The 15,288-nt window shown below is 40.8% G+C and overlaps 1 protein-coding gene across 5 annotated transcripts in view; it reads left to right on the plus strand.

Annotated features, from left to right (window-relative positions):
• Nucleotides 1-15,288, plus strand: part of EIPR1 (EARP complex and GARP complex interacting protein 1) — a 171,771-nt gene that overhangs the window by 145,518 nt on the left and 10,965 nt on the right. For all 5 annotated transcript variants that reach the window (XM_048845414.2, XM_048845416.2, XM_048845415.1 and 2 more), the window contains 3 exons: nt 2,558-2,694; nt 6,446-6,613; nt 8,118-8,285. In XM_048845414.2, coding sequence (XP_048701371.1) covers nt 2,558-2,694; nt 6,446-6,613; nt 8,118-8,285 — 473 coding nt within the window. The remainder of the gene's footprint in view (nt 1-2,557; nt 2,695-6,445; nt 6,614-8,117; nt 8,286-15,288) is intronic.

Raw genomic sequence — 15,288 nt, forward strand, 5'->3', positions numbered from 1 at the left:
GAGAAAGATGTTTAGATGCCACATTGATAGACCAACCATGAGTACCAAGGTAAACAGAAAGTTTTCAGTTCAAAAAGATTTAAAAACTGTTCGGACAGCAAATAATAATTTTCACAGTACTGTTTGGCATAAGTGTACTCAAAAGATGGAAACATAAGCAAAATATAACCATGCATATAGGTCTCTTACATTGTTATACCACAACAAACAAATACTTTGCAAAGGTTTCTGAAGACATGCACATCTCAGCCAGTTTAATAATTTCAGCGGTTGAAAAATTGTACTTGGCTTTGAAGGTTTCTCGATTGCTAAGTTTAAAATCCCCAGTGAGGAGGAGTTTGTGTCTGAATTATCAGATGCAGTAAAAGGTTTGCAAAATACAAAGGTGTATGTTGTTATAATATGATAAAGCATAAACTTATGCATCACATCTCTTCAATATTGACAACATAGACCTGAAGTTGTTAAAAGTCCTACAAGTAGATGGATGCTAGATATGTTTAGCTTTGGTTATACCTGTGAAAACTCAATACGGTCGCTTAACATAATAAGCATTCTTTTAACCCTTGCTCACTTCAAATATTTAGAAATTATAGTAGTAAGTGGAGTGTAAAAAAACAAGAAAGGGGAAGAAGTAATGGGATGGAGTTGAGCCATGGAAAAGTTAGGCTTTGGGTGTTGGTCAAAAGTTCCTTACAGTGAGATCTCATAGTGTGTGGAATATGTATCACTAAAGCAATTTAAATGTATTCTACATAAATCACTTAGAGAATGCAGTGAAAGGAGGGGGATGAACAAAATGACCATCTTTAACTTCTTTGCTTAGTCATGTGGAAATTGTACAGTGTTGTGCTGTGACTAATAGCAGGTTGGTTTATTTTTTTTCTTTAAAATATAAAATACAAACCCCTAATTTTAGCAAGGGTATTTAAATTAAATAATATTACTCTGACCCTCCAATATTTAAGGCCTCTTCCTGCTCGCTTTGGCTTGGAGAGAACTTATCTTCCCATCTTCTGTGGAAAGTCAGTTACCTATTGTGGTCTTTCTGTCAGTGTTGAGAGGGTGAATGAGAGTGCAGAGAGGAAACCAGAGATCCTAACCTATGTCCTGCTTCCCTTCCAAGCCTCCTTATGTACTTTGAAACGAGAACTTTTTACTCTCGCCATATGACCTATCATCCACCTTTCACTATATGGTAGTAGATTATATGCTAATGGACCAGGATTTTAATTTTTTTAAAATTACATTGGCCTTTATTAAACGGCCAACACCTGCAGCATGACCCAAATCTGGTTTACCTTGGCCTGATATTGGATAGGTCATTGATGTACTGCAGTCACTTGAATAAGACCACTAGCACTCAAAACAACATGCTCAGAAAACTGGCTGGCTCAACCTGGGATGTGAACACCCGGACACTTAGAACATCAGCCCTTGCTCTCTGCTATTCAACAGCAGAATACTGTGCTCCTGTCTTGTGTTGCTCATCTCACACAAGGCTGGTCTATGTAGAACTTACTGAAGCTCTGCTCATTGTTACCAGGACTTTACGTGCAACTGTTGCCAGGGCTGCCAATACTTAGTAACATAGCACCATCCCATATTCACCATGAAGGGGTTTCCATTATGCTCCTGGCCAAGATCCATGAGGACAGTGACTTGCTTCTCTACTCTGACCTCTTCAACCACCCACCAATTTGTATGTCTTCTGGATGCCCTTTATGGTCACGTATGACTCCACAGGACAAGATGCTGGCATCTGCTTGGCTTAATGACTGGTCAGCGACGACAGTCATTAGTCGCTCTCTCATACCAACCCAACCATCTTCCCACCAGGTTTTGACCTGCCAAGGTACCAGTGATCATCCCTGAACCAGTTTCAAACAAGACAGGGCAATTATGTGTCCAATCGCTTCAAATGGGGTTTTTCTCATGACCCACAATGCAGATGTGGCAACTTCAGACTCTGTCACATATCTTTGACAAGTGCCCACTGAGTTACTTGACAGTGGGCTTCTGGCTCTGATGAGGATGCTATGAAATGGCTGGGCACACTGAATGAAGGTGCATTCATTTAGATTAAACCTGGGACTCCTGTATTGAGTAACATTGAGTATTGATATATCTTGTGAGCAATTCCATGTAACTGAATGTACGTATATATCTGTGCTTGTTAACCATCTTCAGATGTTTGAATACTCCCATGAAGTTTCAACAAATTATATGAAACAATTTAATTTTCTTTGGAAATGTAAAGAAGGTTAGAAAATAATCTTTACATCCATTGTCTGCTGAGTAACTTACACTGGATAAGCCTCATAAAAATTACTTCAGATTGTGTGGGCTAGAAAACAAACTTACTGGTCTGGGTTGTTACATACTTACTTTTTTACGTGTGTGTTTGTTTATTTATTTCCCCCCCATTAGTATCCTAGTATCTCTACCTTACTTTCTTGCACTTGGAGCAATAGGTCAGCTTGCAATTTTTCTACTGTGCCTACATTTATTTTAATTTTAGCCTTATTTGTAAATACCCCATTTTTTTAATGCACAGCTCTCCAGTTCTGCTGCATTGGAAGGAAAAGGGCAATTAAAATTTACGTCTGGACGATGGAGTCCACACCACAATTGTACACAGGTTGCAACAGCTAATGATACTGCCATTCGAGGATGGGATACTCGAAGTATGAGGTAACAAAAAAATTTGCTCTCTTGTTCTTAAAGAATAGACTCTCTACTGGAGGTTAATTTTCATCACTTTTGACTTGTTTTTTGAAAAAAAGGATAGAAAAGATGTGACTGCATAAATAATTGTAAATGGAATGGATTTGGATTGCATTGTTGGTGTATTCAGAGCTTTCAAGTAAAAGGTTTACTCATGGGGTTTTTTCTAAGCTTCAAATCTACCTTGTGTATTGAGTGTCATTGAACTATGCAGTAGTCCCAAGGTGATGGTTCAATACACAATATAAGTATTGCTTAAGCTAGAGCTGTTTCATAATTCAGCATGAAAATCAATGTCTGTTTAAATCAGGGTACTGATGATGCACTAATTGTTATCTCCATAGTATGATGGTTAAAGGTAATTTAATCTTTGGGGGTAAGTTTACCTTTTACTTTTACCATTTTAGTAACTACTGTATCTAAGATTATAACATACTAGTTCCACACAATTATAGACTTTATTTAAAAAAAAAAGTGAGCCAAGATAAACAAAATGCTGCAGATATACCAAGTTAGGGACTCTCTACCTGCTCTGGTTGTGATTTTGATAGGCAAAGGAGTGGTGATGTGCACATATGTTGCCATAACAACAGAAGCCTGCAAGCTTTTTTAAGATACCATTTATCCCCTTAGCACACAGTAATTTATCACTAAACTGAGAAAACGGATGTCTTGTAATAACTTCTGTTGCCTTAAAGGGGGGATGATTTCAAATTTAGTTCTGTGGCTCCTGCAAGCCCAGGGTGCAGCAGTAAGTCCCCATGTTTCCCAAGCTAAAAAGGTTTGTTTAATTTCATAAAGCAAAGCTAACTATACATATATACAATCATCAAAAACCATTTTTTCTTGTATTTGTAGCATCTTGTCGTTTTCATTGTTCTGTAAGAGGACATGCAAAAATCTAAATTCATATTTATAAATATGGCTGCCTTTAATAAAAACATATAGGAGGTAATGGTGAAGGGCAAAGGAGAAGGATTTTTTGGGGCTTTTCCTTTGTTTTCTGTAATTATCTCATTTCAGCATGTTGTATTCACACTTGAGCTTAAAGCCTAACTATGTTTAAGTGCTGAAGACCATGCACACAATACATTTAAGTTTTATGCTCTTTCTTACTAGTCCTAATGGAGGAATCTTCTGAACGTTGTGTTTAATGAGGTATCCTAGTAAACACCAATGAAAAATATTTATTCAGGTTATTAACAGTAACTGAAAGAAAAATGCTACGGTATGGTTTACAAAAGCAAACTTCACAATTACAGCTTGTCTAAACAAAATAGAAGCTATAGAACAAATCATAGCTCAGATTAGACAGTCCCAAAACCAGTTTGAAGAGCAATGGACTTCAGACAATGAACTATTTGCAATCTACATGAAAAAAAAATACAAACAAGAGTAACTCTGAGCTAAAGAGACTGTGGTATCTCTAGAAAGAGGCTAGTCTGATTTGTCTACTAAATAAGTAGAGTGACTGTATTTCCTGGAGTTTAACTATTCTGCCCCAGCTCCCCACGTTTTATATGTGTATGAAAATGTTGCACCAACTGCATGTGGACCTGTTGGTGTATAGACATATTGAACCACAGTTCTGACATCCCCCAAGATTTGTCTGAAGCTTCCACTCTGCAGAGTTTAGGAGCTCACGGGACTGAGTTGTACACCAGAATTTTTGCATAGGATCTGTTCTTTAAGCTACTGAATTCTGCAGGAGGGACTCTTCAGACCCATGGAGCTTCTGAGCTTGGACAGAGCAGAAGTGCATAACTGATTTGCATTGGGGAAAAAAGCAGGGTCTTATCAATAAGGGGAGCCAGACTAGCTGACTTGCAGAAAGCTCCTGTAAGTAGGCAGAAGTAGGAATAGAAACCATAAGAGTAGATTAATTCAGCCATAACTAAGGAATAAAGGAGTAAAGATGAGGGAACCAAGGATAAAAATCTGCAGAGAATGGGAAAACGGAGGAGGGAGATACTGAAGAAGAGCTAGAATAGAAGCAGGAGAATACTGTCAAGAAACCCCTTGAGTGGGTAGAAAATGAAGCTGAAGGTGTTAGACGAATGAGGAAAAGAACAGAAAAAAAGGCCTTCACGCTAGGGCAGGAGGTCATTAGTAATTGTAATAAAAGCTGTGTATGTCAAGCTGAGAAGATGGAAACCAGAACATATTTTCCAAGAGAAAATTAAATCAGAGGAAGTCCAGGCAGTGGGAATAAATTGCAAGAAGATTGGAAGAAAGGGGAAAGAAGAAGATGGGACAGTAGTTGAAGAAACAAGTGTGGTCAAGGGAGGGTCTTTTAAGATTGGGGTAAGCCTGACATATGTTCAGAGGATAGGGGAAAGAGAATAGAATGGGGGAGAGGGTGAAGAAAGTTAGTATTTGGCATTTCAGTATTACCAATGGTAATCCACCAGTGGAAAGAATGTCCCTGCTTGCAGCTTTCTGAACAGTCCTTAAAGATGCGAGCATCATGCACCTTCCCTGACCAGCCCCCATTAATATCAAGAAAGCATACCTGATGAGCTACCAATGCTTGCATAGCCACCGAAACATAGCCCGATTCTGTTAACGTACTCTGTGGCAATATGGGCTGGTGCCAAAATAGGGATATGCATGCCATCTGTCACCCCCATCACAGTTCAGAAACCCCATTGCTGCAAATCCATCCACTATGTCCTTCTTATTGCCAAGAGTCACTGTCCTGTATAGGATGAGACTATTTATTGGCTCTACACACTTGCATGATAGTAGCCCCCACTGTGGATTTTCCAACTCGAAAATGGTTTCCCACAGAGTGGTAGCAATCTGGATTTGCAAGCTTTCACAGTGCAGTCCCCACTCACTTCGCCATAGCCAGTGGAGCTCTCAGTCTGGTGTCCCTGCACTGGAGGGCTGGGGCGAGCTTGGCACATAGATCCAGGAATGTGGTCATTCATATCTGAAGATTCTTGAGCCACTGCTCATCAGCCCAAACTTGCATTAGGATGCAATCCCACCAGCCAGTGCTTGTTTCTCGGGCCCAGAAGCAGCATTTCACTGTTGCAACTGTTCCATGAATTCTACTAACAACCTTGAATTGTTTTTCACTGTGTCTCTTAGCAAACTGTCCTCAAGGACATTGTCATGTCTCCCATTGTTGCAGTACTTTCTGCAGCTCTGTAAATACCAGCGGATCATTGCAACATTAATGAGAACAGTGCAGAGCTCTGCAGGCTTCTATCATAGGTGACAAACACGGAAAAATGCCACAGGGTTTGTAGGTATTTTTAAAAAGGTGCAAAAATTATGGGATATGCTTAGCATTGTGGGGCGGAGAAAGTTGCTCACTAGGAAGTTGACCCTTATTTCTCAGAATCCCTGGCCGAGTCACTTCTATCCCATAACACATTGTGAAAATTTCCCAAAAGACATTGCGCTGTACAAAGGCGTGTGGCACACTGGGACACCTACACATGGTGCATTGTACTTTGCATTGACGCAGCCGCTCCTGGTGAGTACGTACCATCCCAAAGCAAACAGCCAAGTGTGCACGCCCACAAGCGATGTACAGACTCAATGGCTGTATGCTGAAGTAACTTGCATTAACCAAAGATTATAGTATAGATGTGGCCTAGCTCTGTCAGTGCCAAAGTATTAACCAAGTTACTAGAGAAACAGATTTTTATCAGTAGACTGCAGTTAGCTTTCATACTACCTTTAATTCTTAATGTATGTTTTACAGACAGATCTATTACATAGAAAATGCACATGGACAGCTGGTGCGGGACCTAGACTTTAATCCCAATAAACAGTATTACCTGGCTAGTTGCGGAGATGACTGCAAGGTGAAATTCTGGGATACTAGAAATGTCACAGAGCCAGTGAAGACACTAGAGGAGCATTCCCACTGGTAGAATAAATTATCTGCATGCTGTTTTGTGCGTGGACGGTTTATGTAATTTATTCTGCTAATTATTTTACTGTTTAAAAACAATGCAAACTAGCTGTGTTTATGTTATTGTGATTCATCAGTTTTCTGCATCATGGAATGGTTTTAATATATGACTATTTCTTGTATAATTTGTGAATTAAGGGTTGGGGAATGTGAGTCTAATTTCTAGTAAGGTATTTTCAGCTGTATGACGGGTGAGATTCTGGGCTGTATTTCTAAGAGGCGCAGCACAGGGAGAAGGGGGTCAGGTGGCTTTTAAGACATCTCTGCACTCTGAGTTCTGGATTGCTTTGTAGCTGCCAACATAATTTACACAGCCCTAGGGCTGTCTCAGTTACAGCACCCTTCCTGGGCTGCCTTATGGCAGTTGCATTGCCCAGCATCTTCACAATGCTACATGCTGCAGCCTGCACCCGTGCAATTGCTCCTCACACCCCTTGAGCCAGCACAGGCAGGGGGGTCCTTAGATCAGTTTCTGTCCTGGGGTAGTGGTCTCCCTTGGCCAGATCCAGGGCTTTGAGAGCCCCTTTACATCATTCTGGCCCCTTTACACAATACGAAGGGGCCAGAGCAAGGTGAGAATCTCACCCATAGGTTTAAAAAATTCCTTAAGAGATTAACCATTCCATTTTTGAACGCTTACATATTCATATTTTTGTAGTCAAGAGAAGCTGAGCATTTCATATTGGAATTTGGGCTGCAGAATCACTTGCAACATAAATCTGGACCCTGCAGCCACTTTGACAGTAGCTTGAAGATGAGAATTAACAGAAGCAATATTTTTACTTGTTGAGAAGATTAAAACAAAAATAGAACAAAAGAAAATCATAACGTGATTGGTATTAACTTAATTCATAAAATATAAACACTAGAAAAATCTAATCCTTTTGATTTAGGGTCTATTTTAACAGTTCACTGTGATAATGTGAGATCTTGGTTAATGTAGAAGTTTATTTCAAATCCACATTTTGCTTTTAGAGTACCTTACTGTATTTAGTATTTTTAGAATGTCTATTTGATATATTGAACCATAAGCAGACATTTACCCTTGGGGAATTATATTAAGGTTTGGTCCCTCCACCCCACCCTCCCAACCTGCAACCTGTTTGTTGAATTTTAAAGATATGGCCCTGGAAAATCAAATTACATGGAAGTTTATGACCCAAATGAAGACAGCAAAAAAACAGTCTTTAGAATGAGTTTGTCAGATTCTACCCATACTTGTAGATTCTAAGGACAGAAAGGACCATTATGATGATCTAATCTGACCTTTTGTATAGCACAGGCCATAGAACTTCCCCAAAATAATTCCTAGAGCATAACTCATTTTACAGATTAGATTTCTCTGAAACTATTTGTTCACGTTTAAATTGAAATAATTTATTTAAACAGTGCAGTATATTTACTTACAGACTCTGTGGAATAGACCTGTAATACTTTTTTAATTATTTACATTTTATAGGGTATGGAATGTACGATACAATCATTCTCATGACCAGTTGGTCCTTTCAGGCAGCAGTGATAGCAGAATCATTCTGTCTAACATGGTATCAATTTCTTCTGAGCCCTTTGGCCATCTGGTAGATGATGATGAGCTTAGTGACCAAGAGGACCACCATCAAGAGGAGAAGTATGAAACATATTGATTTTCACACAAATCTTTTGTAGTATCAGGTGTTTTTTACTTTAAGGACTAACATGCTATATTCTTTACCGACTTCAGGATTTTTGTATACACACCTTTCAGGTATGTTGTACTTTTCAATTTAATCTACTACATTGAGTCTTGGATGGGATCACTTTTCTAAAACGAATTGGCAGAGTTGCTGTAAGTTCACTGGTGTAAGTGGGATGGGACACTAAACGCCTGACCCAAAGCCTTTTAAGTCAATGGAAAGACTTCCATTAACCTGAGAGGGTTTTGAGTCAGGCCCTGAGCCCACATTTAATAATATGTATCACATAAGGGTTGAAAGTCTTCTGCTTTTCATCAGATTTTCTCATAATTCCTTCTTCCTTAATAATCTTTAGAGTTAAACGTCCACACACCATCATGAAAAGAAGAATGAAAATATATTGCCAACATTAATTTCCTTCTTAATATAGCTGATGGGCTCTACTAGAAAATGATACCTTTAATGTGCCTATATATATTTAGGATTTTTTATTTTTAAAAGTTATTTTCAGCTGAAGGTAAGGAATAACACACATCATGGTGAGCATTTGTAAGTGTATATTCACTCCACTTCGTTGTGTAAAGAAGCTAGACACATCATAAATCATTTTATTAAAAATAGTATTATTTAAAAACATTGTGTACACTAAAATGCACTTGCTTTTTATGTTGTCTTTTCTTATAAGAAATAAGCCTAAATTTTCATTATCGCATTTAATATTAATAGTTTCAAGCCTTTAATTTTTATTTGGAAAAGTACTTTGGCAGCCTAAAACTTGAGCGGAAAAAACGCTTATCCCCCAACCTGTACTTTTGCATGCACATTTTTTGCTTATACATATATATGTGCCTGTTCTTTGCAGGCGTGAACACCTCATGTGCACTGAACACGTCTAACATTTGTGTCCACACAAGTGTTCTTAATTTATGTTAATGTACAAAAATGAGTTGGGTGCTTTATAGTGAAAATAGAAAGGCATGGTTCCTGCCCTGAATTTTTTTTTTTTTAATTAACAATAGGGTTAGATGGAGTGAGAAAGGGAAAGGGTTACAAAAATAAGATCAGACAATTACTCAGTTATGCTACGTGCACCTCTGAGCTATACATCTATCTATATTGAACAATAAATGCAAGTCACAAGAGTGTCCTCACCTTTGCTCCAGCTGATGCTGAGCTACTGGTCTCACTTGTTCTGCCAAAGGAACAGTTGTTTTTCCATGCCAAGAAAGGAAGATATAGTACTCATTGAATACTGGTTGTAAAGAATATCTTCAGGAGCAGCTGGCAAGTCAAGTGGCTGGAAAAGGTTTAATCTGGAAAAGTTGCCCATGGCTTAGTAGTTTATAAGTATTGTCGATGTACCTACAGCACAGCTCTATAACCACACTGTGCCTTGTCATTCTCTGTGTGTGGTCTCTGCATTGGCCCACAATCCCTACAGTAAGGTAGACTCTGCAGTCTCAGTCTCAGTAAGGTAGACTTGGAATCCAGAAAATACAGTGTAAATAAAAATGGCCCAAAGTATCTTGATTATAATTGTTCTCCCTCTTTATTAGGTGCTCAGATAATACAGTAATGAGTACAGTATAAGAACCTATATTGAATAGAAACCACTGAATTATGAAACCACCTTCTGTAAGCAACCAGGTTTTTAAGTTCCTTGAATAGTAGCTTAAATTAGGTTTCACTGTACATATACAAAACATACTATAAGGTCTAATATAAGATGTGTATATACCAATTACATCAATGGCAGCAAAATTAGGACAACACTGAGTGCTTTTGAAAATCCTACATTGTATGTGCTCCCTTTACACAGATAACCTTTTTCTATGCTGTCAAGGCTGATTCCCCGCTCTGGCATTTCGAGTGCATAAGGTGGGGTCCCACAAGGATTTTAAAAATTAATACTTGCCACTCCAGGCTTGTATTAAACTCCCAAGGTTACAGCTTTTCTCTGACCTTGGCTTGGTAAACGCTGCCACCGCCCAAATGCAAAACCCCTTTTTTTGGAACCCAGGAAAGCACACTTGGGAATTCCTTCCTGTGGGGTACCCTCAAGCGCTTGCACACACACACACACACACACACACACAAGAGCTGAGAAAGAAAACAAAAGAAATTAGCTGTTGCCACCAGCTAATTAAACAACATATACATAAACCTTTTACGACACCAAAAATTCAATCCTGTTCTTAAAAAGATAAATTTTATTAAAAACAAAAAGAAAAAAAATACATCTGGAATTTGGGCTTTTGCTAGATTTAAAAAGCCACTTACAAGAATTAAACATCAAGAATAAGCTCCTTAAGGTCCAGCTTGAAAGTTACAGCAAAACAAAGGCATTCGGGGTAGCACAGAGGAGTCCACTAGGCATAAGAAATAAATAGAAATAAACCTAATCACGTCTTTCTAAACGTTCCTGATCTACTTATACATTTTGGGGGTTCCAAATAAATAGTTCTAGGTATGATCTGATGATCTATGATCATACCTGGCTTAAAGCTTCTCATAGCATAACTGCCCCCTGTTCCCCTCTTTCCCAGAGAACAGAGAAAGGGGAAGGTTTTTCCCCATTTTAAAAAGCTCTAGCCTTCCCATTGGCTCCTTTGGTCAGGTGCCAACTCCCTTTCCTTTACCTTGGGCTCCTTTTAACCATTTACAGGTAAAGCAAGCAGAGAACAGCCACCAAGAGGGACTTTATAGCTAACTGACTGGCTGGTGTCCATAAAAGGGAGCTCCCCCCCCCCCCCCGGCCTCCATTTATCATATATGCCACATTACCACTCACTGTCCCTATATCTAGATCTGCAGACTTGAAGATTCTATCTTTACTGTCTGTAGTTTTAACTGTGTTTTTTTGGATCCATTTAAATTCTTTCGGCTATAATGAGAACCCTCTCTATGTTGTTTTTTCTTTCTGTTTTTGTTTTTTAGATACTTTGTTGGTCCACATTTCAATAAAAATCAGTAAGATCAAAGCATTCTTCATTTTTAGGAAGTTCTAAATTCTTAGGCTATAGGCAAAATTTTGATTCGATATTCTGTTTCATAGCCAAACACTTTCTCTCTCTTTTTCCTCTCTCTCTCTCTCTCACATCCCCAAATACCCCTGCATTGTGTTTCTTCTTGATATCTGCCTCCCCTATTATAGTTCTGCATCCACTAGCACTTTTTCTCCCCAATTTTAAATACCGTTTTTTTGAGAAACTATCTGTTGTAATTTGCTGTCTTTATTTATCCTAATGTCATCTATAACAGAGTTATTTTTTGAATTAATCTCCTGGAAGGATTTCAAAATACTGTCATTCATGTTTGCTGAAGTGCCCCGGCCTTGCACCAGGAAAATGACAGTGTTTTTAAAAAAAAAGTCACTAAAAGGGAGTTTTCCGAGGGAAAATAGCCATAGTGCAGTGTTGTATCATTCCAGTTTTCCTTTTGACATGCTCACAATCTGCTAGGACTTCTGAACATCAAGAAAACTGTAGGTAAAGCTCAGGGACGTCACGATAGTTGTAACTGCCACCAGCACTAAAAGCTGAGTGAACAGTATATCTGTTTTTCTTCAAGTGCTATGTGTAGTACACTGTGGGAATGCATGCATTCCATGATCCCAGAGCTGGAAAATTTTGAAAGCAGTGTCTGTTGGTCTGCATATGTGCCCTGGCTCACCTCGTACCTCTGACAGAGGAGGTAAAAGGCAGGGCAAACCGATCACCTCTCCAGTTCCTTCTCACTGCAGCGTGGTCCAGGTTGGAATATCCAGTGTCTGAAGCTTCGTCTTTCTTCTTTACCTATGAAAATATATTTAGATATCTGTAAATAGATTTTATATTCTCAAGTTTTAAACTTTTTATCTGTTTAGTTTTAGTGTTTTATAGTTAGTCTACCGGACGTGGGGAGCCTCCCAAATCTCCCCCGTCCCCATCCCATTTGGGTAGTGGACTATGCCCAGGTCTCCAGGCTTCAAGATTTGTGCTTCCTGCCCACAATACTACTTAGTCAGCAATGACCACTAATGCTGTTTGTGCTGCCATGGGGACATAGTGGCAAGATGGAGTATCTGTTGTTCATTCCCCAGGAAGGGCGGAAAGCCATCCCCAGAAAGGGCAGAAACTTCACCTTAGGAAGCACCTAATGGAAAAGGCCTTGAGGCTGCAATTGGACCCAGGCCAGGGGATCCCTCCTGTATATTGGTTTGACTCAGCAAGGAGTACGCCTCCTGCCATGAGGTCCAAATCAGGAGTGAAGGAGTCAGCTGCCACAGATCTCTTGGCGGGATCTTGTCATAGAATCATAGAATATCAGGGTTGGAAGGGACCTCAGGAGGTCATCTAGTCCAACCCCCTGCTCAAAGCAGGACCAATCCCCAATTTTTGCCTCAGATCCATATATGGCCCCCTCAAGGATTGAACTCACAACCCTGGGTTTAACAGGCCAATGCTCAAACCACCGAGCTATTCCCCCCCCCCCCATGTCGGGAGAGCATGGAGCATTCTCATAAGCATGAGGCTGTCTTCTTCCAGATTGTCTTTGAAGAAGTCAGATCCACCAAGCACTAGCTCAGCACAAGAGAACTTAATACATCCTAAGTCTCAGAGGCATGATAAGAAAGCCCAGAAGTTTAGGGCTTCATCAGCACCGGATGCAATCGGGTGGTGCTGGTTCCTCCCAAGCACAAACATCAGGATCCACCAGCACTTGCAGTTCCATCTTTGTCATCAATGGCTGTGGCACAGACTGTCTCTACAGTGGCTCTGGCAGTTCAGGCAGACAGAAGCCCTCTTGCTTCAGGAAGAGCTGAGGCCCACGCTCCTCCTGAGGACATCTTCGGTCTCCCAGTCTCAGAGTTTCCCACTCCTTCATCTTCCCTCTCTTTTGAGAGAGGTTATGACTCCACCAGGGGAGTCTGCCTGTGGAAGGAGTTTGTCTCCCATTACATCTTCGGGCTGTGATTTCCCTCCAGCAGCCCATTGATACTGCCATTGGGACTTGAATCAGTTTTCTCCTCATAAGGAGATTCTGAAAAGCCCAATGAATCCAGTTTGGGCCCAACCTCCGTCTCAAATTCCTTGGAACTGTTTGTACCCTATGTCTTGGGGACCACCGCTATCCCCATTCAACCCATCTGGTTGGCGATACTGGGGGCCTTGGGCTCATAGAATATGAGGGTCGGAAAGGACCTCAGGAGGTCATCTAGTCCAACCCCCTGCTCAAAGCAGGACCAATCCCCAACTAAATCATCCCAGCCAGGGCTTTGTCAAGCTTGACCTTAAAAGCTTCTAAGGAAGGAGATTCCACCACCTCCCTAGATAACCCATTCCAGTGCTTTACCACCCTCCTAGTGAAAAAGTTTTTCCTACTATCCAATCGAAACCTCCCCCCACTGCAACTTGAGACCATTACTCCTTGTTCTGTCATCCGATACCACTGAGAACAGTCTAGATCCATCCTTTTTGGAACCCCCTTTCAGGTAGTTGAAAGCAGCTATCAAATCCCCCCTCACTCTTCTCTTCTGCAGACTAAATAATCCCAGTTCCCTCATCCTCTCCTCATAAATCATGTGTTCCAGCCCCCTAATCATTTTTGTTGCCCTCAGTATCATCCCACAGAGTTGCTCCAGTCTGCTAGGGAGTTACCCCTTCCCTTCCCTTTGAGGTGATAACCAGAGATGACCCCAGATCCTTCTGAGGGGGAGGAGTACACACTAAATGCAACAGTTCCACCAGATCCAACAAGATTGCCATCTTTGTCACCCGATGAAGCAGTGACTCAGATGTCTCCATCCTCTCCTGATGACTACGAGCAATTCCAGGAATTCTTGTGTAGAATTGCAGGGAAGCTGCAGATAACTTTTTAGGAGGTTCAGGATCCTCAACACAAGTTCTTGCTTCTGTCCTCCAGCTCCTGCAAGATAGTGCTCCAAGTTAATGAAGTCATGCTGGAGCCAGCTAGAGTGGTCTGGCATACCCCAGCTACCTGCACTCCTACCCCTAAGAGGGCACAGAAATGCTACTGTATCCCAACCAAGAGGGTGGAATTGCTGTTCTCTCACCCTGCTCCTAATTCTTTAGTGGTCCAAGCTGCCTCAGAGATATTTAGGCAGCAACACCCCTAGGCTGTCATAAGTAATAAGGAAGGCAAGTCTTGACTTATTGGAAAGGGAGGTCTTTTCTTCTTTTAGCTTCCAGTTCAGGATAGACAATTACCAAGTACTACTGACTAAGGACGACTTCCTGAACTGTTTGAAATTCGCAGACTTTGACTGTCTCCCACAGCAGGACAGAGCTCATTTCCAGGCTTTAATACAGGAAGTAAAAATGGTTGCCAGGACCATTCTCCAATCAGCTGTAGTTGTAGCTCATACATCTTCCAGGGTAATGGCTACTGCCATCATGATGTGGGGAATCATGCTCCATGCTTCAGGGTTTCCCAAGGAGCTCCAGAATAATGTTGAGGATCTTCTCTTGGATGAGACTTCTCTGTTTAATCAGAAAATGGATAAGTCCTTATATACTTTAAAGGACTCCAGAACCACCTTCCATTCCTGGGAATATATACACCTGCACCAAAGAGTAAATTCCACCAGCAACCATACAAGCCTAGACCGATGACTCAGCAGTTCTTCCATCAGAGAGAGACCCCGTAAGAGGCAGAGACTCAAAAGACCTGTTTCCCTCGCCTTCTGCAGTGGGTTCCTCGTTCCAGTCCCAGCCCTCAGCTAAATGTTATTTTTGACAGGAGCTTGAGAGTTGCAAACCACCGAATCTAACACCTCCGAGCTTCCACAGACCCTTTGGGGGTCATCTAGCACTCTCTTTCCACACCTGGAGTCCAATAACAGACGGAGGGGTGCTCAGCATCATTCATTCCAGCTGTATAATAGTTTGCATCTTTTCCCCACCCCCTTTTGGGGGGATACTTTTATGAGAACATTGTCAGATAGGAAGTGGAATC

Source organism: Caretta caretta, chromosome 3, assembly GCF_965140235.1.
Source record: "Caretta caretta isolate rCarCar2 chromosome 3, rCarCar1.hap1, whole genome shotgun sequence".
NCBI classification, from domain to species: Eukaryota; Metazoa; Chordata; order Testudines; family Cheloniidae; genus Caretta; species Caretta caretta.